The 27,342-nt window shown below is 44.0% G+C and overlaps 1 protein-coding gene across 3 annotated transcripts in view; it reads left to right on the forward strand.

Annotated features, from left to right (window-relative positions):
* LOC126266686 (proton-coupled amino acid transporter-like protein CG1139) overlaps positions 1–27,342 on the forward strand; it is a 139,135-nt gene that overhangs the window by 77,175 nt on the left and 34,618 nt on the right. For all 3 annotated transcript variants that reach the window (XM_049971114.1, XM_049971116.1, XM_049971115.1), the window contains exons 2-4: positions 7,729–7,847; positions 7,939–8,055; positions 27,111–27,261. In XM_049971114.1, coding sequence (XP_049827071.1) covers positions 7,729–7,847; positions 7,939–8,055; positions 27,111–27,261 — 387 coding nt within the window. The remainder of the gene's footprint in view (positions 1–7,728; positions 7,848–7,938; positions 8,056–27,110; positions 27,262–27,342) is intronic.

Genomic DNA, 27,342 nt, shown 5'->3' on the forward strand with positions numbered 1-27,342 from the left:
GAATGTTACTTAATCGGAGCTGTGCATTACATTTCTCAGAACTACATACTAACTCTAATGACGTCTGTAAATCTATTTGTTCTAGGCTACATAGGCATACAGTGATTGCTTTTATCCTGTCGGAGTGGCCGTGCGGTTCTAGGCGCTACAGTCTGGAGCCGAGCGACCGCTATGGTCGCAGGTTCGAATCCTGCCTCGGGCCTGGAAAAAAAACCTGGTTCCTAAATCTCTGTCTTACCATTATATAATGTATCTGATACCTTCCAGTGTCTCCAGGCTTCTTCCACGTGTACAACCTTCTTTCATGATTCTCAAACCAAATGTTAGCTATGATTAAGTTATGCTCTGTGCAAAAATCTACCAGGCAGCATCCTCTTTCATGCATTACCGCCAGTCTGTATTCACGTACGACTTTTCCTTCTCTTCCTTTTGCTACTATAGAATTCCATCCCCCTTGACTGTTAAATTTTCGTCTACCTTAACAACCTGAATAATTTGATGTAAACTAGTGCTACAGTGGTAGCGTGGGCTTCGTGTCTGTATTGGCTACAATAATGCGTTCACTATGCTGTTCGTAGTAGCTTATCCATGTTTATATTTTCTTATTCATTATTAAACCTACTCTTCCTGCATTATTGTTATTTAATTTTGTACTTTTAACCCAGTGGAAGACGCTACGACACTGGCGTAGCGCATCACACAAAGGTTTTCTGTTAAAATTGCGAAAGCGTCCGTCCCAAGGGTACTAAAGGCCACGTAATACTTCCTCTCAGGGGCATCTCGCGAAATGACCAAGATAAATAAATTTAAGCAAATTATAGCTCATTTAGAGTTTTATCAATGGTTGTTCTTCCCAAGTACATCTCGCCAATAGGACAGGAAAGAAGGAGAATCGTAAATGGACAGGAAATTTTTTACTCGTTGCAAGACATAATGAAAGATCTGAAGGATAACATATCATATTAAGGGTAAATGACATCAGAATAATATGCTGCAACAACATGGCTACATATTGATGAAAGCTGCAGCGTAAGTAAAAGTGTATAAGAGGCTTTTATCCAGCAATAGAATCAAATGGATGACGATGATGTTCCCAAGAGTGCGTCGCACTCCGCAGGTGAAGCTCAGTAGAGGAACCGAGTTACATCCCCGATGCCGTGTCGGTCTTTCGAAATTCACTCGGCTTTATGGGGAGGAAGGAGCGGTTACATAAAGGAGAAGTTTTTTTGTTTCAGGATCGACACTGAAGGCCAGGAGGATAGATTGCTGATCACTTATACCTCAGGCCGTCAAGTGACGCCTTAGGAAGACTGGGCAATCTGGGCCTGAAGCCAGGCAGTTAAGCAATGTTTGCTCACCTTAGAGTTTTCGATGGACAAGTTGGTAATGAGTACTGGCTAGAATTGTATCTGATATGCTGGATACGTTGGTGCACAATGGTACATGACAGTGAGTCTATGTCGGGCATGGACATCGCGTTGCGGAAGTCTTTCAGTGCAGACGGCAATCGTCCTATCGGAACTTTCCCTGGCACAGATTAACGACAGCCAACAATTTCAGTACTCGACTGCTGAACTTCACCAATTCTGAAAAGGTATTACGTCAAGTTCGCTGCAAGCTGAGATTAGAGCAACCACGACACAGACAGGCTGTAAAGATCGTCTATTTCGTCACCGTACAGAAAGTGTTAAGTATTCGAGCTGTTGGCAATTCGGTCCTCTAAGGAGCTCGAAAGCGCTATAAACCTCTGCAAAACCTGAAAATCCTTGTCCTTAACCTCCCTCCCTGAGGCCAAGGTAACCCGGGGCATAGATCCGACGCCTTGCTTAAAACCCTGATAAGCGCTAGCGGCTTTGTCAAGTGCAGATTCCTACTGTTGAAACCATGCACACGCCAGTTTAAACTGTGTGATATAACGTCATGGCTACGACAGTACCCCGACAAAGGAAAGATGTCATTTTCTTCATGATTATATTTTCACCATATCTTATCTCATTCATTATAAATAAATGTCGGAAACGGTATCATCAACTACTGTCTTTAAATTACAAATTATACTCACTTTTAAAAAGCAAGACGTGTTTTGATAGCTGGAAAGTTATTCTTAGCTATATACCTCGAGCTGGTTAAGCATCTACACGTATAGGCACATACAGGGTGATTCCCTGGTGACGTTACAAACTTTCAGGGATGATGGAGAAGAGTAAATGTATCACTTTGAGGTGAGGAATCCTGGTCAGGAAACGTCCGAGTCGAAAGTTATAAGAGAGAATCGGTCTGATACCTGTTAAAGTGGAATACCTACACCGGTACTGTTGTTACTAAGACTGTAGGGTAGGCCAGAGGTTACAGCACGGACCAAAACAAGGAAAAAGGTCTAGTCAACATAGTCTCCAAAACGCCTAGCTTAGGGAGCTATGAACACGTGTTCATCTTCGACATTGTGAAACATCTCTTCTACTGCAACTTCTTTAATTTCCATATTTTTGGAGAATGTATTATGGACTAAAACAAGAAAAACGGGCTCTAAAATTCATATCTCAACACGTTCATTGTCTTGTGTCCGTTGCCGGCCACTGCAGACGCCTGTGCCCTGCCACAAGCGGTCTCTTGACAGTCAACGTGTTACGAGCTGTGAGCACCTGTTTACCTTCGTTACCGTGAAACACATCTCTTCTAAGTACTGACCAAATGCCCACAGCTCTTAACGTCCATATTGGAGTCCATATTTACTGGACTTTTTTATTTGGTATGGGCCACACTACCTCCTCCAAAAACATGGAAACCAATGAACTTGCGGTATAAGAGATGTTTTCCAGTATCGTAGGTGCACAAGAGCTCATAGCTCTTAAGGTGAATATTTTAGAGTCGGTGTTTACTAGACTTTTCTTCTTGTTTTGGTCCACACTTTCACCTCTGAAACTTACCTATCCTACAATCTTCGGGGACATCCATTATTTACATGAGGGTCTTTCTAGAATTTGGACCCCCTCCTCCGGTGAGATTTTGTGGTATGTGGTCCACGTCTCCGCACTCGATCCGTGGTATATCTTTCACGGCAGCCGTATCTTTACCGCACTTCCGTTACGAAGGGCACGCCTTTTCTTGATTTTAGGTTTCCTTTTGCTTAAAACAGCCAAAGAAACTCATTGCTATTTATGTAGAGTTCAATCTACATTCACCGCCTGCTGCTTGCATTTCCTTCGCAATGCTACCAAATGCCTTGGTTTTTGGGGAAACATCCCATGCCCACAACCGCAGCTTCAGCACATCACTGTGACACAATACACTGCAAAAGCCTAGTGCCGAAACGTACGTCAGTAATCGTCTTATTCGTTGGTGAGTATTTTGTCTGGCTGGCAGAGAGAAGTACATGATCGGTGATAAGGGAAAGGTATTATCCCTGGCTGTTGCAAGAAAATGAGGATGCTCAGCTGAGAATCTTAGTCCGTCCATAATCGAGATATAAGTTCACTGTCTCAACCACTGAACAATCAGAATGCTGAAGAATAGCTTTCAAAAGACTGTCCCTTTCTGTCCTTCAGTTAGACAGAGCCTTGTGTCGCAGTGCTGTAAAAGTAAGATGAGTTAGGTGTTTTCTTTATTATTGGTCGCTATTTATCTCTGTCAAGAGTTAATATTTAGCTGTCGTTGGAGTACTTTCCCCAAACACCATGATTTTGGTTGTCAGTCTTTTTTCCAAGAAACGTTAATAGGAATAAAGCTCCTTGCATCTGCTTCACGAAGTCTTTTAGCAATGTAACCCATACAACGTTACGCAATACACATCTACGAGTTTGGTCATCAATGGTCTTGTTTTTCGTCCTTTGCGTCTAGGTGATGCGTAAAATGCATTTCTCTAACTTCCAGACAACTCAATTTCGCTTTGTATACGATATAATTTTTGGTAGTTGGTAAGAACTGGAAATGGCCCGATATGGCTTCTATTAATGTAATAAACTTCGTTTATTGCACCGCGTAGCTCTGCGCCTTGTGCAGTGACACATGAGCGAACTTTTATGGTATGATGGGAGACTGTGTGGGGGGCAGAGATTTACAAGTCGCACGTGCGACACTTCTTATCAGAGAGGTGTTACAAGCCGTCTTCAAACGGAAGTTAATGTAAGTGCAAACAGAAGTCTAAAGCTACGTATACGTAAGCTCATACGCATGATCCCAAAGTCGCATAACGTGGAAAGCTGTTACTTGTCTGGCATCAGGATACTTAACTGTTTGCGCTCTTCACTTAACCCTGAAGACCAAGATACGGGTAAGTCATGCTGCAGTTAGCTAAATCTTTCAATGCAAGCTGGCTCGCAAATCCACCGTAATCGCCAGAAGCCAGTAAGAAACATTTCAGCGGCATTTTCATGAATCTGGGCGCGTGCGTAGGGTGCTTAAGTAAACTAAACCCTGGAATGCATTCAATTTTAATAAAAATTTGAAATCTTCCTAACCCCATATCCTCAGCAAGGTTCAAAAAGGAGATAGAAAATTCTAAATGACTTACGTAACTGCCCCTTTAGTGTCTTTTTGTTTATTATTTTGCAATGCGCATTGCTGGAAAGTACCATATCATTGATAAATGGCAGACGTTTTTTTTTACTAATTGTTCTTTTGCGTGTATCCTTTTCGAACAAGAGTCAAAAACTTATCACTAATGATAAAAGATTATCACCTCAGTTCGTTGGACTTTCTCTACCAGAAACGGTTACACTGCACTCTTCTTCCCTAGTCTATGGAGGTCTGAAGTCTACCATTGTATCTTTGCGCTCTCGGGAAAGCTTTACCCTTTTTATCTCTTTCATACAATGTGTCTAAACGCGTAGTAGATAATTGTGTTACCACACATCAAACAAAGAAAAGCCCCTCAAGGCGTTAGTTACGATGCCACATCAGCTAAACAGGTCGCTGATATCAGGCCATTCAAGCTAGCTTCTAGTGATCCAATTACGCGCTATCTCAACAGCCGCCTAGTGCTCCCGTCACAGGTCAGCTCAGAAGTCCGCACTCTCGAAACCAACAGAATCCTAGTCAAAAAGCTTACTTCCTCATCCGGTAAAAGTCATGCTAAAATTATAAAAATCTCTTATGTACAATAGTCACCGTACCCAAAGCTGATAATATACTCAGCATTTATCAGGGTTCACAAAACGTTTTTAGGTTAGTCTTAAAACAGCGTTGTTGCAATCATCCAAGGGATCGCTCTACTTATCGGTTTAGTTCAGAATTATAGATTATTCCAGTTACGTTTTCCTACAAAAAGTGCAAGCTTGTTGTCTTTTCGACTTGTAAGACACAATTAATAGGTTAGTTCTATAGTAATGGGTACCAGGTCATTTATACTCAATGCACACAAATTTTAAAATGTCTTCTTACTCACCAAGAAGATAGCTTGGCTAATTCACCACATCTGATGGTGAGCGAACAAAATGTACTTACGTTTCAGTCTACGGACAGGCAGCGCAATTGTGCAGACACTTGGCCTCCATTCGGGAGAAGGGTTAAAATACTCCATTCTATATTAAGCTTCCGGCAGTTTCCCTAAATCATTACAAGTGGATGCCAAGATGCATCCTTACCCATGCCACGGTGGATTGCATCTGTATGAACACCTACAACTATACTCCGCAAATATCTTACGATGTCTAGCGGAGGGTATTTTGTGTACCACTGGAAGTCCTCTCTTTCCTGTTCCATCGCGAATACTTCGCGGAAAGAACGACTGTTGGTAGGTCTTCGTGTGAGCTTGAATCTCTCTAATTTTACACTGATGACCTGTCCTCGGTATATACGTACGGAAAACAATATATTGGTTGACCTTGGAACTTATGCTTCCGAAATTTTAACAGTAAATGACACTGTGGTGCAGAACGTCTCTCTCGCAGCGTCTGCCACTGGATGTATATGCCCATCTCTCTTCTTCTCATTATTCTGGCGCTAGATGTACGATGGTCGTAAGATAGTAGTAGCACAGTCATCTCCGACTACAAGTTCTCTAAGTTTACCCAACAGGATTTCTTGAGAACTTTATCGTCTTTGATAATTTTTGTTTTGGCTGGAGCCACAGTCACGGTAATTGGTTTTTTTAATTATGCTGCCGCCATTTGAATGTAATAATTTTTATTTTATTGCTATACGATCCCGGTTAAATACAAAAACTTGCTCACATGTCAAAAGACATCAGATTAGTATGAAACACTAGACCTTGTCAAGAAAGCTTACCTGGTCATATAGGCCAGATATGTCATTAGTAAAAGTGAAAATATCTCAAAGCGCCTAAATATACTGCAGACGTTCATTTATGGACCCTGTAGTATAGCCGTTATATGAAACTGCCAACCAGTGAACAGGTAAGCGCCGACATATCAATAACATTTTGTACCTGAAAATGGCCAAAGACCAAAATCTGGATCGTACAAGAATACAATAAAAATTATTACAGTCAGATGGCGGCAGCATCAGACAAAATAAAAAAAAATAGGTCGTCTTCTTTCCAAGGTGTATATACGCTCCCCGAGCATTTCTGTTATACTTTCACATATGTTACACTGAACTATCACAATCCTTGCAGTGCGTTTCTAGATACGTTCGATGCCTGTTATCATGTCTACTTGATAAAGACTCCAAACGCGCAACATTACTCCGTAATTCCGTAATTGGTCGCTCTAGTTTCTTGTAGACTATTTCTTTTACAGATGCATTGGTTGATTGGTTGGTTGATTTGGGGGGAAGGGACCAAACAGCGAGATCATCGGTCCCATAGGATTAGGGAACGATGAGGAAGGAAGTTGGCCGTGCCCTGTCAAAAGGAACCGTCCCGGAATTTGCATGAAGCGATTTAGTGAAATCACGGGGAACCTAAATCGGGATGGTCGAATGTGTCTTTGAACCGTCCTCCTCCCTAATGCGAGTCCAATGTACTAACCACGCGCCACGTCACCCGGTCAGATGATTCTAGGCGCTCAGTCCGGAACCGTGCGACTGCTACGGTCGCAGGTTCGAATCCTGCCTCTGGCATGGATGTGTGTGGTGTCCTTAGGTTAGTTATGTTTAAGTAGTTCTAAGTTCTAGGGGACTGATGACCATAGATGTTAAGTCCCATAGTGCTCAGAGCCATTTGAACCATTTTTTGAACCGGTCAGATGCATTCTATTTTCTCAGAACACTTCGAGCAAATCCGAGCCTTCTATTCACATTTCCTGATACTGATATTCACTTCTTGGTATTACCCGGAAATACGCGATGTGACGTGGTAATGACGTCCAACAGTGATCTGCAGAAACCCGCTGTCCAGCATAACGTTTTGGTTTCTCTTAGTCATTAAATGATCGAATCAATTACATATTTCCGAAGTTACTACATATTACGTCGTATCTTTGTCAGCAACCGATGATGCCGTACGGCGTTGAACTCCTTCCTGAAATTAGTCGCTATAATGTGTCTCGATAGTGTGTACCTGACGCCCTGACTCGAAAGTAATTCGAAACTTTAAGCGCTGGCCGCGGTGGCAGAGCGGTTCTAGGCGCTTCAGTTTGGAACCGCGCGACTGCTACGGTCGCAGGTTCGAATCTTGCCTCGGGCATGGATGTGTGTGATGTCCTTAGGTTAGTTAGGTTATAAGTAGTTCTAAGTTCTAGGGGACTGATGACCTCAGATGTTAAGTCCCATAGTGCTCAGAGCCATTTGAAACAACACTACAAGCACGGTGTTTTTTCTTGTTCTCAGGCGGCCATTATGGTGGTAAGGAACAACGCGGCACCGTGTACCGACAACATGTCCATGGCCGTGGTCGTGGAGAACGACAGCCTGCCCGTCTCCGTCATCTCCAAGGCGAACGCAGACACGTAAGTATAGCGCGAAGGCAAGGCGCTCGCAGCTAGCGTAGCCGGCGGCTGTTCTGAGGCCGGCGTCTAACCCAAGCTCGTGTCCCAGCAGGCCTGACGAGCTCAAGGTGATGGGCAGCGACGAGGCGACGCGCATGGGCGAGTCGCAGGCGGCGCTCACTGGTGAGGCGTCTGGTGACGGGCACGCCGTGTCCTCGCATCCTACCTCGTAAGTATTCCTATCCGTGGTTAACGCTGCCACCCAGCAGTGCCCGACACTGCACGACCACATCCTAGCCACCAAACATCTTCCGCAAGACTTCGCAAGCCAGCTACATTCCCCTCACAATCACAATGGAAAAAGTCCTTTGTCGGCTGCAGTCAACCTCACTTTGCCCTCTCAGTAGGGTCGAGCAGTCCACACATAAAACCGCCTTTCTAATGCCACAACCTGTGTGCGGGTGTTATCCTGCTGCTGAAAACTCTAGTGGTGCTGAAATCATCCCAGAGCAAGCAGCCACCACCTGCGACGTACAAATGCCATAAGTCTCCTATCTACTTCTGCTCATGGAGATGTAGCTAGCGAGTTCCACCTGTTCTAATCATACCGTACATTACGAACTCTTCACTATCTGCGAGCAGCACTCGCACCCCCTGGGACCATTCCATCATCTGTGCGCAGTCTTCTAGAATACGATGGAGATATTTCGTGCCCTCGCTACCACCGCCTCTAGGCGCGAGCAAATCTCCAGCTGCAGTCATGCCACGGTGCACTTTGCGCATTCGTAACAACAGAACTGGAAACTACATTGGCAACTTCCTCTCTTCAGAGGTAGCCAGTGAAACCATCTGTTCTAGCCATATCATTGGCTGTTATTCCTATGCTTTCTGCCAAAACTATTTGCACCCCTCTGGGACAATTCCGTGCCCTGCGCACGATATCCGTCTCACATCTTGCGTCCAAGAATCTCCCCATCAATTTATATGAATGGCTTTGAAAACTGAGACACAATCAGAACTGCAAGAAACATAATTTCCACATCATCCTCTGTGACTAAAATTTATTTGGTTTGTTTAAACCAATTCCTCTCCCCACTTGTCTACAATGATGAAATAAGCCGTGATTCAGTTTAATGAACGTAATTTTCAACGGTAACCATTCATTCAGAACAAGAGGCAAAATTCAAATGGGGCTAAAACTCCTGTTTTTGATCTACAAACTCTGAGACCGAACTGAGATTATTTTCTAAAACGTGCGGAGTGAGCAGAAACGGATTTCCAGAGTAGCGCTACCTAACTCTAAAGACCAACTGAAAATCAGTCACAGGCCCAAAAAGTAAGCATTCTGGCCCTTCTGTAATCCTCACGTGACTCCCTTTCTCCTCTTCTTATCGTTTTGAACAAAACTATACTGAAAGTAATTACAAACTGGTTTAAGATGAAAGAGAAATGAATAAGTAACGTATTCAGCTTCCTTATTTGCAAAGTTGGCTATCATGTTGGAATATTTCGAATTTGTTTGCGAAACGATCATTTTGCTTAAGGGGAATGTAGTATAGATATGTAATTACATAATGTACATAAGTATATGTTACTTTTAATGCAAACAGTAAGTGCTAGTGGATCAGAATGGGGCAGATAATGGGGTGTAGACAGCTACCAATCTATTCCTGCTGAATCTCCGTAAACAGTGCACCATGTATGGAATCCATGATACCTGTGGCTTTGGATTTCAGCCTGATCACCAGAAATTGTGTATTGTTACGTACTTGCACTTCACGTCCAATATACTGGTCTCCAGTCTGCAGACCAACATGTAAGACACATGTTGTAAAGAAGCCATCATTTTGAATGTCTGAACACTGTTACCATTTGATGAGCATCAGTTAAAGAACTAACATTCTACTTCATTCTTCAGATATAATTCAACACGTATACCCATTGTCCTCTCAGCCGCTATTCAGAATTTTATTTAACTTAATTCTCAGTAAATACTGTTCGGTACTACAATTTCAATAAGACCTCTTCTGGACTTTGCTTCCAACGTGAGCTAGAGTTCGCTCATCTTCTTCAGCAACTCAAAGACCGCCGTCTTTATGCCTTGTACAAGGACATTTGTATGCGGCCCATCATAAACAGTCTAAGATGATTACCTGTTCCTTTCATGTACTTGTGTCCCAGTGGTCTTCATTATGGATTCCTCTTCGGTTCTCACAATATTTCTGTATCATTCCCAATGTTTGGCCAAATTATTTCTTAGCACATCCCAAAGACGTCCAATGTAAATTCCCTAAGGCAACTGCACAAGTGTCTTAATATTCTATTCCTACAATTGCCACAGTCCTAATGAAATATGAATTGGTGTCTTTTACCTTTCTCTTATGTGTTACATACATCTGTTGTGCATATTTTGCTATTGCCACAACTCACTCCTGCTTCCATATTTCGCCGCAACCTAACTTCTTGAAAATGCACACAATATTTGTTTCTCACTTTTCTTTCTTCAGCACCTCACCAGAGCTCTCTCACAATCTGCCTCAAATGTGATATTGTGTACTTCAAACTGTGTATTACTTCAGTAATGTATTTTTTGTGACAGGATGTTCTGTTTGTCTCTCTTTTTTCCAGGTACTGTAACTATTGACCACAAAATATGGCGACTGGTAAGAAAGACAGCTAGCGCAATGCCATGAACAGTTCGTCAGACTTAGGAGTACGTGAAAAGTATTTCCCTGCCTGAAGCCTGTTGATTTTTGAGAGAAGTTCAGGGAGTTAAATGCAATATGAGGTATACACGCGAAACAAAACTTAGGACACAACAGAGTACAGAAAGAAACAAACCAGTGTTTGTCTGCACTGGCAGAAGAAGTCATTCGAAAATTTCTTTGTATACTTCAAGGAATTGCGAACAACGAAGTGTGTTGTGTTTTAACACGTTTAAAGAAATCATCTGGACGAAGTTTAGCAACGTAAATTTGTTCATGTATCAATTTCCTTTGGTTTACTTTAAGCATATATTATTCACCAAAATTTTCGTCATTTTTGTTTAATGGGAGCATGTAATAAATTTTGTGATCATCCACTTGCTCTAAAGGGAAATTTCAGTAACTTGCTCTAAAGGGAAATTGCAGTAGCTTAAAAAGTGAGAGATCTGAATAATTTTGTTCTTACATTTTGATCAAGCGTCATGCTCACCATCCCAGCTTTCATATAAAGGGGTCCGGTTCAGGGTTGGGGTTCCTTCAGTAGTAGAGATTTGGGCTTTTAAATGCCTCCGGCTACCTGGGGCAATGTGGTCTTGTATGTTGTGTTTTTGTTAAGCGTACAGATGCTGTGGCGCTCGTGAGCTGCTGTGCCGCGGGCGCACGCAGTTCCAGCTCCGGCTGCGGAGAACCCGGCCATCTGCGGCGGCGGCGGCGCGTCGAGGCTCGACATGAAAGTATTACCTCGCACTCAGCAGCAGTTACATCTTACATCTAAAATACATGGTTGCAGTAGTATCGCACTCACACACATGACCAAAGGTAGCAAGCACTCTCTGTTAACGAAGAACTGATACACTTGGACCGCTACTATTGTGTTTATTCGCCAATCACAGAGCGTCTCAGACGCTGTGCAACATCTACAAGTGATGGACGTGACGCATGTTAGCAAAGTTTCGTCTCTGCCACGTGATCTCATCGTAAAAAAGGGTTATAGTTTCGATGCTGTCATTTGTCGAGTTATGATGGTACCTGCGTGAATTAACAGTGGGGGAATTCGAATCTGACATTACATCTGTGATACTGACATGTCTCGTTTGTGATTTTTTTACGATGGTGTGTGTGTGTGTGTATGTGTGTGTTTGTGTGTGTGTGTGCGTGCGTGCGTGCGTGCGAGGACAGAGAGAGCGATATGAGCAGGAGGAAAACACAGGCATCTCCAGCCACCACTGTGAGAGTTGCAGAGAACACAAAGTTCCGACTCGCTCACATAAGGTGTCCAGTCGTATTAATGTGACCACCTGTCAGAAGCCTGAATAACCACACTTTTTGCAGCGTGGTCCGCTGCGAGGCACGCAGGAACAGAGTCAGTCAGTTTCTGAAAGATATGGAGCAACGCCGATTCCAGTGCTGCGGAAAGCTAAGCTAAGTTTTCCGGTTGAAGATCCATGTCGCGAACAGCCTGATCGAGGTGGCTCCACAAATCCATCACTGAATTTAATCCGGGTAGTTTGACGGCCAGGGAGAACGCTAAACTCATCCTAACGCTCTTCCGACCACTGTGAACTGCGCGACGCGTTGCATTATCCGTCTGGTAGATGCCACCGTGCCGAGGAAAAAACAAACTGCATGTACAACTACATCCATACTACGCAAGCCACCTGACGGTGTGTGGCGGAGGGTACCTTGAATACCTCTATCGGTTCTCCCTTCTATTCGAGTCTCGTATTGTTCGTGGAAAGAAGGATTGTCGGTATGCTTCTGTGTGGGCTCTATCTCTCTGATTTTATCCTCATGGTCTCTTCGCGAGATATACGCAGGAGGGAGCAATATACTGCTTGACTCTTCGGTGAAGGTATGTCCTCGAAACTTTAACAAAAGCCCGTACCGAGGTACTAAGCGTCTCTCCTGCAGAGTCTTCCACTGGAGTTTATCTATCATCTCCGTAACGCTTTCGTGATTACTAAATGATCCTGTAACGAAGCGCGCTGCTCTCCGTTGGATCTTCTCTATCTCTTCTATCAACCCTATCAGGTACGGATCTCACACTGCTGAGCAGTATTCAAGCAGTGGGCGAACAAGCGTACACTAACCTACATCCTTTATTTTCGGATTGCATTTCCTTAGGATTCTTCCAATGAATTTCAGTCTGGCATCTGCTTTACCAACGATCAACTTGATATGATCATTCCATTTTAAATCACTCCTAATGCGCACTCCCAGATAATTTATGGAATAAACTGCTTCCAGTTGCTGACCTGCTATTTTGTAGCTAAATGATAAGGGATCTATCTTTCTATGTATTCGCAGCACATTACACTTGTCTACATTGAGATTCAATTGCCATTCCCTGCACCATGCGTCAATTCGCTGCAGATCCTCCTGCATTTCAGTACAATCCTCCATCGTTACAACCCCTCGACACACCACAGCATCATCCGCAAAAAGCCTCAGTGAACTTCCGATGTCATCTACCAGGTCATTTATGTATATTGTGAATAGCAACGGCCCTATGCCTCCCCTCCTTGCGGCACACCTGAAATCACTCTTACTTCGGAAGACTTCTCTCCATTGAGACTAACATGCTGCGTTCTGTTATCTAGGAACTCTTCAATCCAATCACACAATTGGTCTGATAGTCCATATGCTCTTACTTCGTTCATTAAACCGCTGAGGGGAACTGCATCGAACGCCTTGCGGAAGTCAAGAAACACGGCATCTACCTGGGAACCCGTGTCTATGGCCCTCTGAGTCTCGTGGACGAATAGCGCGAGGATAAAGGCATACTTTTATTGATCTATTGTGGCTGCCAGCATGACGAGATCATCCAGGGAATGCCACGAAAACTTCTACAGACCCTAACGCTCCCTCCTCCGGATTATACCTACCAACGATTGTGGCAGGGTGCTTGCTTTCAGAAGTTTCACGCCGTACACACCAACGGCCACGTGTCCGATGGAGCATAAAATGTGATTCATCTGAAAATGCCACCTATCGCCACTCAGTGGACGTCCAGTTGCGGTATTGGCGTGCAAATTCTAGCCTCTGTCGCCAAAGAGCCTGCATCGGTGCATAAATCAGGCGCCTGCTGTGGAGTAACAGTAGCGTTCGCTGAACGATCGATGAGGAGACACTGTTGGTAGCCTTTTGGTTCATCTGGTTTGTCAGCTGTTCAACAGTTGCACCTCTATTCGCCCATACACATCTCTGCAGTCATCGTCCACTCCTCTCATGTATCGTCCGTGGTGCTCCACAGTCACCTCGGCATTGGTTTTGGATTGTGCCATTTTACAAGCACGATATACCTCAACCACGGCGGCACGAAAACTGTTTAGATACTTATTCGTTTCGGAAACGCTTCCACCCTTGGCCCGGTGATCATGTCCTTTTGGACGTCAGATCAATCGTTCCGTTTCCGCATTACCACAACGACTGTACTATTTTCCGCGTCACCCGACTTACTTTACATTCCCTCCACTGCTAGTGTTGCCACCTACCGTCTGTGATTCGTTACTGCACGCTGACGTCGAACACTGGCGATGCTCACATTAATGTCACTGGAGCGTGTACCTTGTAACATCGCCTCTCGCCTTGATAATGGAATTAGTTCGGCAAGAAAGAGAACCACGAGTTCTTCAGGTACCAAGTCCCTTATCCGGCTGAGGTCAATCACAGGCGATTAGATACAGTACAGAATCCAAAATGCTACGTTTCACTCACTGTTACAAACAGTCCCAGATATTATACGATTAACATCATTGATTTACTGAGCGAATCGAGGTGCTATAGTGCGCATGAGTGTTTGTCAAACTAGGAACATGTCTGTGCAGTCCTGTGAACACTGCTGTTCTCATCTTGGAAGGTGGGAGTGTCCACAGCATACTCACCATGGTGCAGAAGAAAGGGCAATACCCGATGACCGAGAATGTTGAAATATCCTTGTTCACGTTCGTACTAACCTGGAGGAGAGGGTACAAGCTATGGTTCGTAAAACCACCTCTGGCCTCACCTACATCTTCCGCACTCATTGGGACGTCGGGCACTCGACTCATTGAATCATTTGAAAGGAGGAAACGTCAGCTACTGTCCAGTTTCGCTGTTGTTTGGCCTACTGCAGACGTGCCACTTAATTTGCCACTGTGAGCAATGGCCTTTTGCTCGGTTCCCGACTCCAAATGTCCGTTGCGTGCCTTCCTTCGCAATATTCGCTCGGAAACTGGTTGCAATAGGCTTGTATTCACCCCACAGCAGCAATTCCTGTCAGTTTTGAAAGCGATTGCCATTGATAACGCGTGGGACTCGTTTCCTGTGCCTGTCAGTAAGCATCTTTTTACGACCACTGCTCTTATGCCGTGTTGTAAGGCAACGAATGGTACACCATCCCTCGTAGACAAGTTGGACGGTCCTTGTTAATTCAACAACAAATTGGACACCTTCATCCACGCTGTGGGAATAGGCACGTCGAAACACGATGATTCCTTTCGCATTTCTTTCTCGTCGACCCAGTTTGCTGCGTTGATTCCATACAACCTACTGGCATATACAAACCACCTCAGTGTCACGACTTCCGTCAGCGATGGAGGGTCACATGACCGCGTGGTACCAGTTCCGTATCATATACAGTGCTTCATAATGATCCCTGTTCTCTTTAAGGGGGGGGGGGGGGGGGGTGACCAACATGTTGTCTGGACTATCATCTTGTGACTGCTACTGCAGTAACCCGACAGGTTGGCAATAGCTGGCGCAGATGTAGTAATACTCGTGGATAGTAGCATGCTCCAGTGTTAAAGTAAGGTGGGGGAAAAGGTGCTCAATCGCATATTTCTGTATCCTAAAGGGATCCATCTGACAGGTTTTATCTGCTGGAATAGGAGGCGGGAACGTTTGTGTTCGTGGCACTTTTGACTTTTAGTTCGCTGGAGGAGAAGAGACATTTATAACTCAGTAGGGAATGGACCGCAAATCTGTTTAAGAAACCATTCTGATAATCGGCTCAAGTGATTTAGAGAAAATAAGGAAAGAACCACTGTTTCCTGAATTAGCATCTTTCACTAGTGAAGTTCCATTGACTGGTGCGACAATCCAATTAAAATGTATTGCAATTGGTTTTCTATCATTTAAGGTCATTAACTAAACGCATACCTGTTATTTAGAAGCTGCAACGAGATCACATGGCAGAAGCTACAGCTTTGGAATTACGTGCTTTGGCGTCACTTGAAGATGGCAAACAACATCGGAAACGCACTGTGATAAAACGTGAACACAACAGTGACCGGTTACTGTGTTTTATTCTCCATTAACAAGTGAACAGTCATATCAGAATAATAGTGAGTTAACTCCCCACACCACACAACGTTGTCTAGAACTAAGCTGTCTAGAAATCATGATACCAAAGTAATGACAGTTTGTAGCACAGGTGCTCACTTCATCATAAGTATACTCTACGTTTTGGATTATGTAGTAATCCCTCAGGGTGTGTATCTGTCGTTCCACATAAACACAGAAGCGCACCTAAGGTACAAATCGGAGATACACCACAGCGAAGATTTTCTTGTAGATACATTGTCACATGTCACGAAATTCCCTTACCGTACTGGATCGACTAATCTTTTTCACTGAAACATCATATAAATGAAGGAATATTCTCGGTATCATCTTCGCGAGGATCGACATGGAACCCCTGAAGCACGTACTCCAGTGACACAATCTCCACCTGTTTCTATTGCATTCACTGACGGTACGCGGCAAGGAAGACAAGACCGTCGACACCCTTCTCAGTGAGCCCGAATTTCTTTTATTTTAACGTCGTCAACATTACAAGAGATGTGTATCGGAAGTAGTAGTTTATTTCTACATCAGTTTTGGAACGTGGGTAATTGGAATTTTTTTGAGCATCCGCGATGCACAACGCCTTTCTTTCGACATTTCCAGTTACATTTTCTTGAGAATTTCTGAGACACTCTTACTCTGACCAAACAAAAGACTAATCGCGCAGTTCTTCTTTGAATATTTTCTGTCTCTTCGTACCAACTCGGTACGGCTCCCAGATGACGAATAACATGCAAGACTTGATCAAATGATAGTTTTGTACGCGGTCTTTTCCTAGACGGTGTGAATACTGAAGACAGCATGTAAAACTTTTTATGTTTGTGGATGTAACTATGCCCTCCAATTTTTGCTTTAACGTGAATAACTACTCCTGAACCAATACCACGATCTTGATAAACGGTACTACGGACCATGCAGTTGAGTGCCTTAACAGTTTTCGATCCATCCTTCCATTATCCTAGACGTGGTCAGAAGACAACCCCACACATAAATAATTCGGACTGAAGAGCTACAGTACGGCGAGAAATATGTCTGGCTTCTGATCTCATCAGTTACACACTTTGCCAGTGTATTTAGAATTTACACAATACGAACAGATTTTAGTAGTTGTCAACTCTCCGTGAAACAACATACACTCCTGGAAATTGAAATTAGAACACCGTGAATTCATTGTCCCAGGAAGAGGAAACTTTATTGACACATACCTGTGGTCAGATACATCACATGATCACACTGACAGAACCACAGGCACATAGACACAGGTAACAGAGCATGCACAATGTCGGCACTAGTACAGTGTATATCCACCTTTCGCAGCAATGCAGGCTGCTATTCTCCCATGAAGACGATCGTAGAGATGCTGGATGTAGTCCTGTGGAACGGCTTGCCATGCCATTTCCACCTGGCGCCTCAGTTGGACCAGCGTTCGTGCTGGACGTGCAGACCGCGTGAGACGACGCTTCATCCAGTCCCAAACATGCTCAATGGAGGACAGATCCGGAGATCTTGCTGGCCAGGGTAGTTGACTTACACCTTCTAGAGCACGTTGGGTGGCACGGGATACATGCGGACGTGCATTGTCCTGTTGGAACAGCAAGTTCCCTTGCCGGTCTAGGGATGGTAGAACGATGGGTTCGATGACGGTTTGGATGTACCGTGCACTATTCAGTGTCCCCTCGACGATCACCAGAGGTGTACGGCCAGTGTAGGAGATCAATCCCCACACCATGATGCCGGGTGTTGGCCCTGTGTGCCTCGGTCGTATGCAGTCCTGATTGTGGCGCTCACCCGCACGGCGCCAAACACGCATACGACCATCACTGGCACCAAGGCAGAAGCGACTCTCATCGCCGAAGACGACACGTCTCCATTCGTCCCTCCATTCGCGCCTGTCGCGACACCACTGGAGGCGGGCTGCACGATGTTGGGGCGTGAGCGGAAGACGGCCTAACGGTGTGCGGGACCGTAGCCCAGCTTCATGGAGACGGTTGCGAATGGTCCTCGCCGATACCCCAGGAGCAACAGTGTCCCTAATTTGCTGGGAAGTGGCGGTGCGGTCCCCTACGGCACTGCGTAGGATCCTACGGTCTTGGCGTGCATCCGTGCGTCGCTGCGGTCCGGTCCCAGGTCGACGGGCACGTGCACCTTCCGCCGACCACTGGCGACAACATCGATGTACTGTGGAGACCTCACGCCCCACGTGTTGAGCAATTCGGCGGTACGTCCACCCGGCCTCCCGCATGCCCACTATACGCCCTCGCTCAAAGTCCGTCAACTGCACATACGGTTCACGTCCACGCTGTCGCGGCATGCTACCAGTATTAAAGACTGCGATGGAGCTCCGTATGCCACGGCAAACTGGCTGACACTGACGGCGGCGGTGCACAAATGATGCGCAGCTAGCGCCATTCGACGGCCAACACCGCGGTTCCTGGTGTATCCGCTGTGCCGTGCGTGTGATCATTGCTTGTACAGCCCTCTCGCAGTGTCCGGAGCAAGTATGACGGGTCTGACACACCGGTGTCAATGTGTTCTTTTTTCCATTTCCAGGAGTGTAATTCAGCACCAATGTAGATGAAACGTTGTCGAAGTGCGAAATTTAGTGATGGCGCTGTCCCCAATACTGTGACTGCAATAGTTTTCTGTTTTTTTTTGCACATCTTTTCACGACAGAATAATTATTTGATATCTTAGTAAACTAACTTGTTACAGGTAGAGTGTGACAATTATTGGACTATATGAAAAAAAGTAAATTAGTTACAAACTCCCCCCCATGAACCATGGACCTTGCCGTTGGTGGGGAGGCTTGCGTGCCTCAGCGATACAGATGGCCGTACCGTAGGTGCAACCACAACGGAGGGGTATCTGTTGAGAGGCCAGACAAACGTGTGGTTCCTGAAGAGGGGCAGCAGCCTTTTCAGTAGTTGCAGGGGCAACAGTCTGGATGATTGACTGATCTGGCCTTGTAACATTAACCAAAACGGCGTTGCTGTGCTGGTACTGCGAACGGCTGAAAGCAAGGGGAAACTACAGCCGTAATTTTTCCCGAGGACATGCAGCTTTACTGTATGATTAAATGATGATGGCGTCCTCTTGGGTAAAATATTCCGGAGGTAAAATAGTCCCCCATTCGGATCTCCGGGCGGGGACTACTCAAGAGGATGTCGTTATCAGGAGAAAGAAAACTGGTGTTCTACGGATCGGAGCGTGGAATGTCAGATCCCTTAATCGGGCAGGTAGGTTAGAAAATTTAAAAAGGGAAATGAATAGGTTAAAGTTAGATATAGTGGGAATTAGTGAAGTTCGGTGGCAGGAGGAACAAGACTTCTGGTCAGGTGATTACAGGGTTATAAACACAAAATCAAATAGGGGTAATGCAGGAGTAGGTTTAATAATGAATAGGAAAATAGGAATGCGGGTAAGCTACTACAAACAGCATAGTGAACGCATTATTGTGGCCAAGATAGATACGAAGCCCACACCTACTACAGTAGTACAAGTTTATATGCCAACTAGCTCTGCAGATGACGAAGAAATTGAAGAAATGTACGATGAAATAAAAGAAATTATTCACATAGTGAAGGGAGACGAAAATTTAATAGTAATGGGTGACTGGAATTCGAGTGTAGGAAAAGGGAGAGAAGGAAACATAGTAGGTGAATATGGATTGGGGCTAAGAAATGAAAGAGGAAGCCGCCTAGTAGAATTTTGTACAGAGCACAACTTAGTCATAGGTAACACTTGGTTTAAGAATCATGAAAGAAGGTTGTATACGTGGAAGAACCCTGGAGATACTAAAAGGTATCAGATAGATTATATAATGGTAAGACAGAGATTTAGAAACCAGGTTTTAAATTGTAAGACATTTCCAGGGGCAGATGTGGACTCTGACCACAATCTATTGGTTATGACCTGTAGATTAAAACTGAAGAAACTGCAAAAATGTGGGAAATTAAGGAGATTGGACCTGGATAAACTGAAAGAACCAGAGGTTGTACAGAGTTTCAGGGAGAGCATAAGGGAACAATTGACAGGAATAGGGGAAAGAAATACAGTAGAAGAAGAATGGGTAGCTCTGAGGGATGAAGTAGTGAAGGCAGCAGAGGATAAAGTAGGTAAAAAGACGAGGGCTGCTAGAAATCCTTGGGTAACAGAAGAAATATTGAATTTAATTGATGAAAGGAGAAAATATAAAAATGCAGTAAATGAAGCAGGCAAAAAGGAATACAAACGTCTCAAAAATGAGATCGAGAGGAAGTGCAAAATGGCTAAACAGGGATGGCTAGAGGATAAATGTAAGGATGTAGAGAATTATCTCACTAGGGGTAAGATAGATACTGCCTACAGGAAAATTAAAGAGACCTTTGGAGAGAAGAGAACCACGTGTATGAATATCAAGAGCTCAGATGGCAACCCAGTTCTAAGCAAAGAAGGGAAGGCAGAAAGGTGGAAGGAGTATATAGAAGGTTTATACAAGGGTGATGTACTTGAGGACAATATTATGGAAATGGAAGAGGATGTAGATGAAGACGAAATGGGTGATACGATATTGCGTGAAGAGTTTGACAGAGCACTGAAAGACCTGAGTCGGAACAAGGCCCCCGGAGTAGACAACATTCCATTAGAACTACTGACGGCCTTGGGAGAGCCAGTCATGACAAAACTCTACCAGCTGGTGAGCAAGATGTATGAGACAGGCCAAATACCCTCAGACTTCAAGAAGAATATAATAATTCCAATCCCAAAGAAAGCTGGTGCTGACAGATGTGAAAATTACCGAACTATCAGTTTAATAAGTCACAGCTGCAAAATACTAACGCGAATTCTTTACAGACGAATGGAAAAACTGATAGATGCGGACCTCGGGGAGGATCAGTTAGGATTCCGTCGAAATGTTGGAACACGTGAGGCAATACTGACCTTACGACTTATCTTAGAAGAAAGATTAAGAAAAGGCAAACCTACGTTTCTAGCATTTGTAGACTTAGAGAAAGCTTTTGACAATGTTGACTGGAATACTCTTTTTCAAATTCTAAAGGTGGCAGGAGTGAAATACAGGGAGCGAAAGGCTATTTATAATTTGTACAGAAACCAGATGGCAGTAATAAGAGTCGAGGGGCATGAAAGGGAAGCAGTGGTTGGGAAAGGAGTGAGACAGGGTTGTAGCCTCTCCCCGATGTTATTCAATCTGTATATTGAGCAAGCAGTAAAGGACACAAAAGAAAAATTTGGAGTAGGTATTAAAATTCATGGAGACGAAGTAAAAACTTTGAGGTTCGCCGATGACATTGTAATTCTGTCACAGACGGCAAAGGACTTGGAAGAGCAGTTGAACGGAATGGACAGTGTCTTGAAAGGAGGATATAAGATGAACATCAACAAAAGCAAAACGAGGATAATGGAATGTAGTCCAATTAAATCGGGTGATGCTGAGGGAATTAGATTGGGAAATGAGACACTTAAAGTAGTAAAGGAGTTTTGCTATTTAGGAAGTAAAATAACTGATGATGGTCGAAGTAGAGAGGATATAAAATGTAGACTGGCAATGGCAAGGAAAGCGTTTCTGAAGAAGAGAAGTTTGTTAACATCGAATATAGATTTATGTATCAGGAAGTCGTTTCTGAAAGTATTTGTTTGGAGTGTAGCCATGTATGGAAGTGAAACATGGACGATAACTAGTTTGGACAAGAAGAGAATAGAAGCTTTCGAAATGTGGTGCTACAGAAGAATACTGAAGATAAGGTGGATAGATCACGTAACTAATGAGGAGGTATTGAATAGGATTGGGGAGAAGAGAAGTTTGTGGCACAACTTGACTAGAAGAAGGGATCGGTTGGTAGGACATGTTTTGAGGCATCAAGGGATCACAAATTTAGCATTGGAGGGCAGTGTGGAGGGTAAAAATCGTAGAGGGAGACCGAGAGATGAGTACACTAAGCAGATTCAGAAGGATGTAGGTTGCAGTAGGTACTGGGAGATGAAGAAGCTTGCACAGGATAGAGTAGCATGGAGAGCTGCATCAAACCAGTCTCAGGACTGAAGACCACAACAACAACAGTTACAAACTACGGCGTGCACACATATTCAACATGTAAACGTCCCTACAGATATTCGGATTTAGGTTATGACATGTTCTATATGCCTGCCATCATTGGCGATGATATGGCGCAGACGAATAGCGAAATTTTGCATGACCCGCTCAAGTGTCGGAACGTCGATGCTGTCCTGAAGGGCTGTTTTCAGTTCAGCAATGGTTTTGGCATTATTGCTGTACACCTTGTCTTACGCCGTACACATTGTCTTTAGTATAGTCCCAAAAAAAGAAGTCGCAAGTGTCCAGATCTGGAGAATAACGCGGCCAATCGAGCACAATGCCAGTGGTCTCTGGGTACCCCAGAGCCATGCTGTCCGCAAAGTCCTCCACCAAGACATCAAACTCTCTCCTGCTTCAAACACTCTCCTGTTCCGCCTTGCATGAACCGCATCTTGTCGAAATCAGGGTCACTTTGGGTGATGGGGATGAAATTAACTTCCAAAACCTTCACTCACTGTTCGGTAGTCACAAGGCCATCAAGGAATATCGCACCGATTATTCAGTGACGGGACATTTCACGCCACACAGTCACCCGTTTAGCGTGAAGATACTTCTCGGTCGCGAAATATCTATTCTCAGTCCCCCAAATGCGCCAGTTTTGCTTATTGAAGAACCCTTACAAATGAAAGTTGCCTTCATCGCTGAACCAAATCACACATGCACATATTAATTCCCATCATGTCCCTCGGCCAGCCGTACATTTTGATCGTCCTAACGCAAACCGTTCAGAAGTTATGACGCGGTAGTTCAATAACTGCCTATCTGTATGCACAAACATAAGAGACCTGTACTTTCGGCATAAGCGAACGAGTAGTGCTTTCGTTACAACAACGATCTCAAGTTCGGAGGGTGGAGGATAATCCTGACTTTTAGATTTTCCTAAATCACTTTAGGAAAATGGAGTCATAATTTCTTTAGCAAGGCCACAGCCGACCCACTTCTCCTCTTCTTATTAAAGAAACACAAGTCCGTATATTTTTATGTCTGTTTATACAACGTTTTTTCTTGTATGGAGCTGATAAATCATTGTAGAAAGACCTTAGAATGAATTAATTACTGATACTAGACAGAAGATACTAGAATCGCGCGTGGATGGTCTTTAGGCCAGAGACCAGTAAAGCCATCCTCATTTGAGACGTGAAAACGAACGTAGTCGTGAACTTGAACGTGGACGTGGTTTTCAATGCAGCTGGTGAGCGCTCGCAAATGATAACATGAGACGTTAGCCACCTAGATCTGCGAATGCAATTATCTCCACCGGCAGTAGTCAGCTACATATCTCCAAAGTAAGAAAGATTAAACTTCCGGAAACGTTTATATTACCGTCGTATACATTGCTCTTATAGAGGTATGGGAGCAGTTTTAACAAGAAGTACATTTTCTGCCAATTTATTATTACGAATCGTATCACAAGTGACCCATTGTTTTCAAATATATCTTTAAAGTACTCAATGCTTTAAAATGACATATCTTTATAGTTCAAAGTTCCTAATACAAAACCATCGAATATGACACTTTAGCTTCGGTTAAGGCTGTATTTCAGTGTAGCGTTTGCTCAGCGTAGACGGAGATCTTGCACTGCATTGGTTCACACTTCATAGCACGTTACCGAAATACGAAGGGACGCTGCCCCTCTGTAAGCACATTTCGTCAGCGCCGGACAGGACTTAACGCGTAGTTCGCACGTTTGGATGTTTCGCAACGTGAAATTCCACGTTATGACGTCACAAAACACGTCCCGCTCTCCGGCCACCTAAGCTTTCGCCTCCCATATGAGGTTATGTCTAACTGTTCCGCTGTTACAATAAAGTTTAATGTGATGGTGTGCCAGTGTTTCATTCTGGTAGTCTCAGACAAACCTCAAAGGCTTTGCTCTATCATGAACACTCCCTCTTAAAGCTTGTTAGTCGATGTCGTTTTGTCACGGTTCTTTCCTAGATAGCACCCTACAAAAAATATATTCACACTCTTCTAACGGCCAGAGACCTTGAACTAACTGAAACGATTCATGGTTCTCACAACTGTGCGGTTGCAGTATTATTCTGATATGACTTCTGGATGCTAATCGTTACACACACACACACACACACACACACACACACACACACACACGCACACACACACACACACGCACACATACACGCACAAATAAAGAAACAAACAACAAACAAACGTTGACAGTAGCAAAAAGGACACAGTATGACATCAGCCTGATCTGCATAGTTCAGCATTACACCAAACAAAAGTTGCAATGGAAGCACAGTTGTTCTGGTGCAGAGAAGATGTGTAGGAAAGCGGCTCACAGATAACCAAATATATTATGCAAAATTGCCTATCACTTATTATTATTGACTTCGTGAATGATATGCTGTATATTTTTCTGACATAATTCGCAAATCATAGTGAAAGTTATGAAGAGTTTTCCGTTTTGCAGATACGTTGACCCGTTCAGCATATGACAATAAGCGATACGCTTGTTCACTTTCGACCCAACTTCTGAATGGACCGGTAGGTCTGAGTCACTGCCGCGCGTACACAGCATGAGAAATATTTACACAAAAGAATAAAATCCCCGAAACGCTAACAGAAATGAGGGAAAAATACCAAAAAAACTGAGCAATACCCCCATAAAGAAAAAAAGGGTCGAAGATAAATTGCAGGAAAGGGGGGAAACACAACTGCTGTCGCTCAACGTTTCTAGAAGAAAATTATTTGTCTCGCAGCGGCAATACAAAATCATAGTTCAAGCAGATGATGTATCGATCGTATGACATCTGAAGGTAATGAATGTGCTTACTCAATCTAAACAAATTGTGATTTAATTTCTTATGTTCGAAACATACCGAGAACGAAAGACAGTTTTCTAGTAGTTGTTAAAATAGTTTCACACTGAAGGAGCAGTTGTATTACGTGTATGAGAAATATTAAAAGCATTTTTTGCTACACATAATTCAACTGTAGGTTTTCAGGGGTATGTAGCATCAGATATCTATGCACAGGTCGCGTTATTCTCGTAAATTACACACCTTTGATTTGGGGGCACGGAGTTGAAACCCGATGGTGTTTTAGTTTTGTACCATCCGTTCAGGCGAATCTAGTGGCCAAGATATAAACATGAGTTCACTATCATGCTCCTCAAACCACAGTAGCACGATTCTGACCTTATGACATGTTATCCTGCTGGAAGATGCCACCGGTGTGGGGGATCAAGCGTGAAGAGATAAAGTGGTCCTCAATAAAGTTCACGTAGTCCATAGGTATCTGGTTTCTTCGATTACTACACAGATCCTACGGAAGGCCACGTGGCTGTCCCCCATAGTACAGCACTGTCCCTAACAGCCTGCTTTCGTGGAGCGGTGCACGTTTTGAGTAACCGTTCGCTTGAATGGCGGCTTATCCGGACACGACCTGATGTAACAACAAACGTGGTTCATCCGACTGGGCGACACGTTTCCATTGATCGAAGGTTCAATCTCCGTGATCCGGTGCCCACTACAATCAATTGGCGATGTTGTTGAGTCAGTATGGGAACATATACTGTAGATGTCGCCTGCTGTGGAGACCCACTTCAACGGTGTGAGCTGAACAGCGTGCTGCAAAACGCTTGTGCCTCTGAACCAGCATTTGCACTATGTCGTCAGATTAGCCACAGATCACCACCTATCCTGTCTTACGAGCAGGCAGGTCACCTGTGATGAAGTGTCGACGCCCGACAGCTTGTCTCCTACTCGCGGTTTCACGGTCTTCCGACCACTTTCCACAGATACTCAAGACAGCAGCACGCAAGCAACCGACCAGTTTCGCCGTTTTCGTGATGCTTGTTCCTAGGCGCCGGGTCAAACATCCTGCCCTTTGTCATAGACGCTTATGTCACTGGATTTCCCCATTTGTGGCCCGTATTGTCTCTACATTGTTTCTCCCTGCGTTTCTGCTCCACAAATATGCTATCTGTATCTATTCGATGTGCTTGCAACGCCATCAAGTGGCATCAGTCTCGCTGTGGGCATTGGTCGTAATGTTTTAGCTCATCTGTGTATATTTCCTTGCCAGAGTCTGGCGATTAACGGAAGAATATAAGTTGTCGTTGCCAAAGACCAGCTCGTACAGAAATATTTAAGTGCTCATTTCTTCTGCGCCACGTTCGAGAGTGGAACGGTAGACAAATAGCTTGAAGGTGGTTAGATGAACCCTCTGTAAGGCACTTAATTGTGTATTGCAGAGCAGAGGTAGGTTAGTAATGTCACTGTTACGCTTTGATGATTTTATGAGACACACAGAAAACGTGCTGCTGATGACATGCCGATTAGAAACGAAAAGTAGAACCGATCAGAGAAGGAAAGCGAGGGATTTGTACAAGTAAAGTCAGCATATAAAATCGCAGAATCATGCAAAAATAACATCAGAACTGTTATTATCTCTGTGCACTTTTTCAATGAGAGTCTTACCTTCTACAATAATCGCAAATATTATAGTGAACGAAATTCAGAGATCACTGAAATGTTTGGGGGAAGCATCGATAACGTCGCATGTCGTAACTGCAGAATATTTTGGATCATCTGTGGGCCACTTAAGAATATTTTTCTCTGCACTACGCGTACGAATAATGTATATATCCGTCGCTGTTGGGAACAAGTAAAATATTACATTAGTTGAAACAGACGGAAACTATTTATTTGTTAATGTCTCTGTTCACACAGAATGAGTAACAAATAGTAAACACTGGAAGTATTCACTGCAGTGCTTTCTACAAAACCTCAAAAGCTACTGACAGGCAAACACTACACTAGTGATAGGTATATATCACAATCTGAAACAAGAATATCGAAAAATGTGGACATTGACTCTAAACGAAATGATTTTTCTTCTTTGTATCTGCATGCTAAATGTCAGACAAAAATGTACATTTCGTGTCACTGTTCTCCTTCAGTACTTTGCTACAATAATTGTCTACTATCGCTGCACGCATGATCTTCCTTGTGAAGACATTATTTGATTTCCATAAGAATTTTTTCCACCCACAATAATCTGTAACAGTCAAAGGCATTGCTCTTTTATTGGCATTGTTTCTTGTCTTGTGTTCTCCTAACCATTTCTTTCAGATCCAGACGTGTTAGTTTAAGTGCCAGAAAGGGTTAATGCGGGTGCATTGGATATGTGCAGGTACCTGGAGTCTTTGATCCATCTTCTCAAGGGCGAGATCGGTTCAGGAATGTTCGCCATGGGTGACGCTTTTAAGAACGCTGGTCTGGTCTTGGGAACAATTGGCACCATCGTCCTGGGTTTCATCTGCGTCCACAGTCAGCACATACTGGTAAGTAGCCGATCCAAGCTCTGAGCCCTTAAACAGTGTTTCAATACGCAGCTGGCCCGACGTGTTGCCATTTGGGTTGAC

The sequence above is a fragment of the Schistocerca gregaria genome, chromosome 4 (genome assembly GCF_023897955.1).
Source record: "Schistocerca gregaria isolate iqSchGreg1 chromosome 4, iqSchGreg1.2, whole genome shotgun sequence".
Lineage (NCBI taxonomy): Eukaryota > Metazoa > Arthropoda > Insecta > Orthoptera > Acrididae > Schistocerca > Schistocerca gregaria.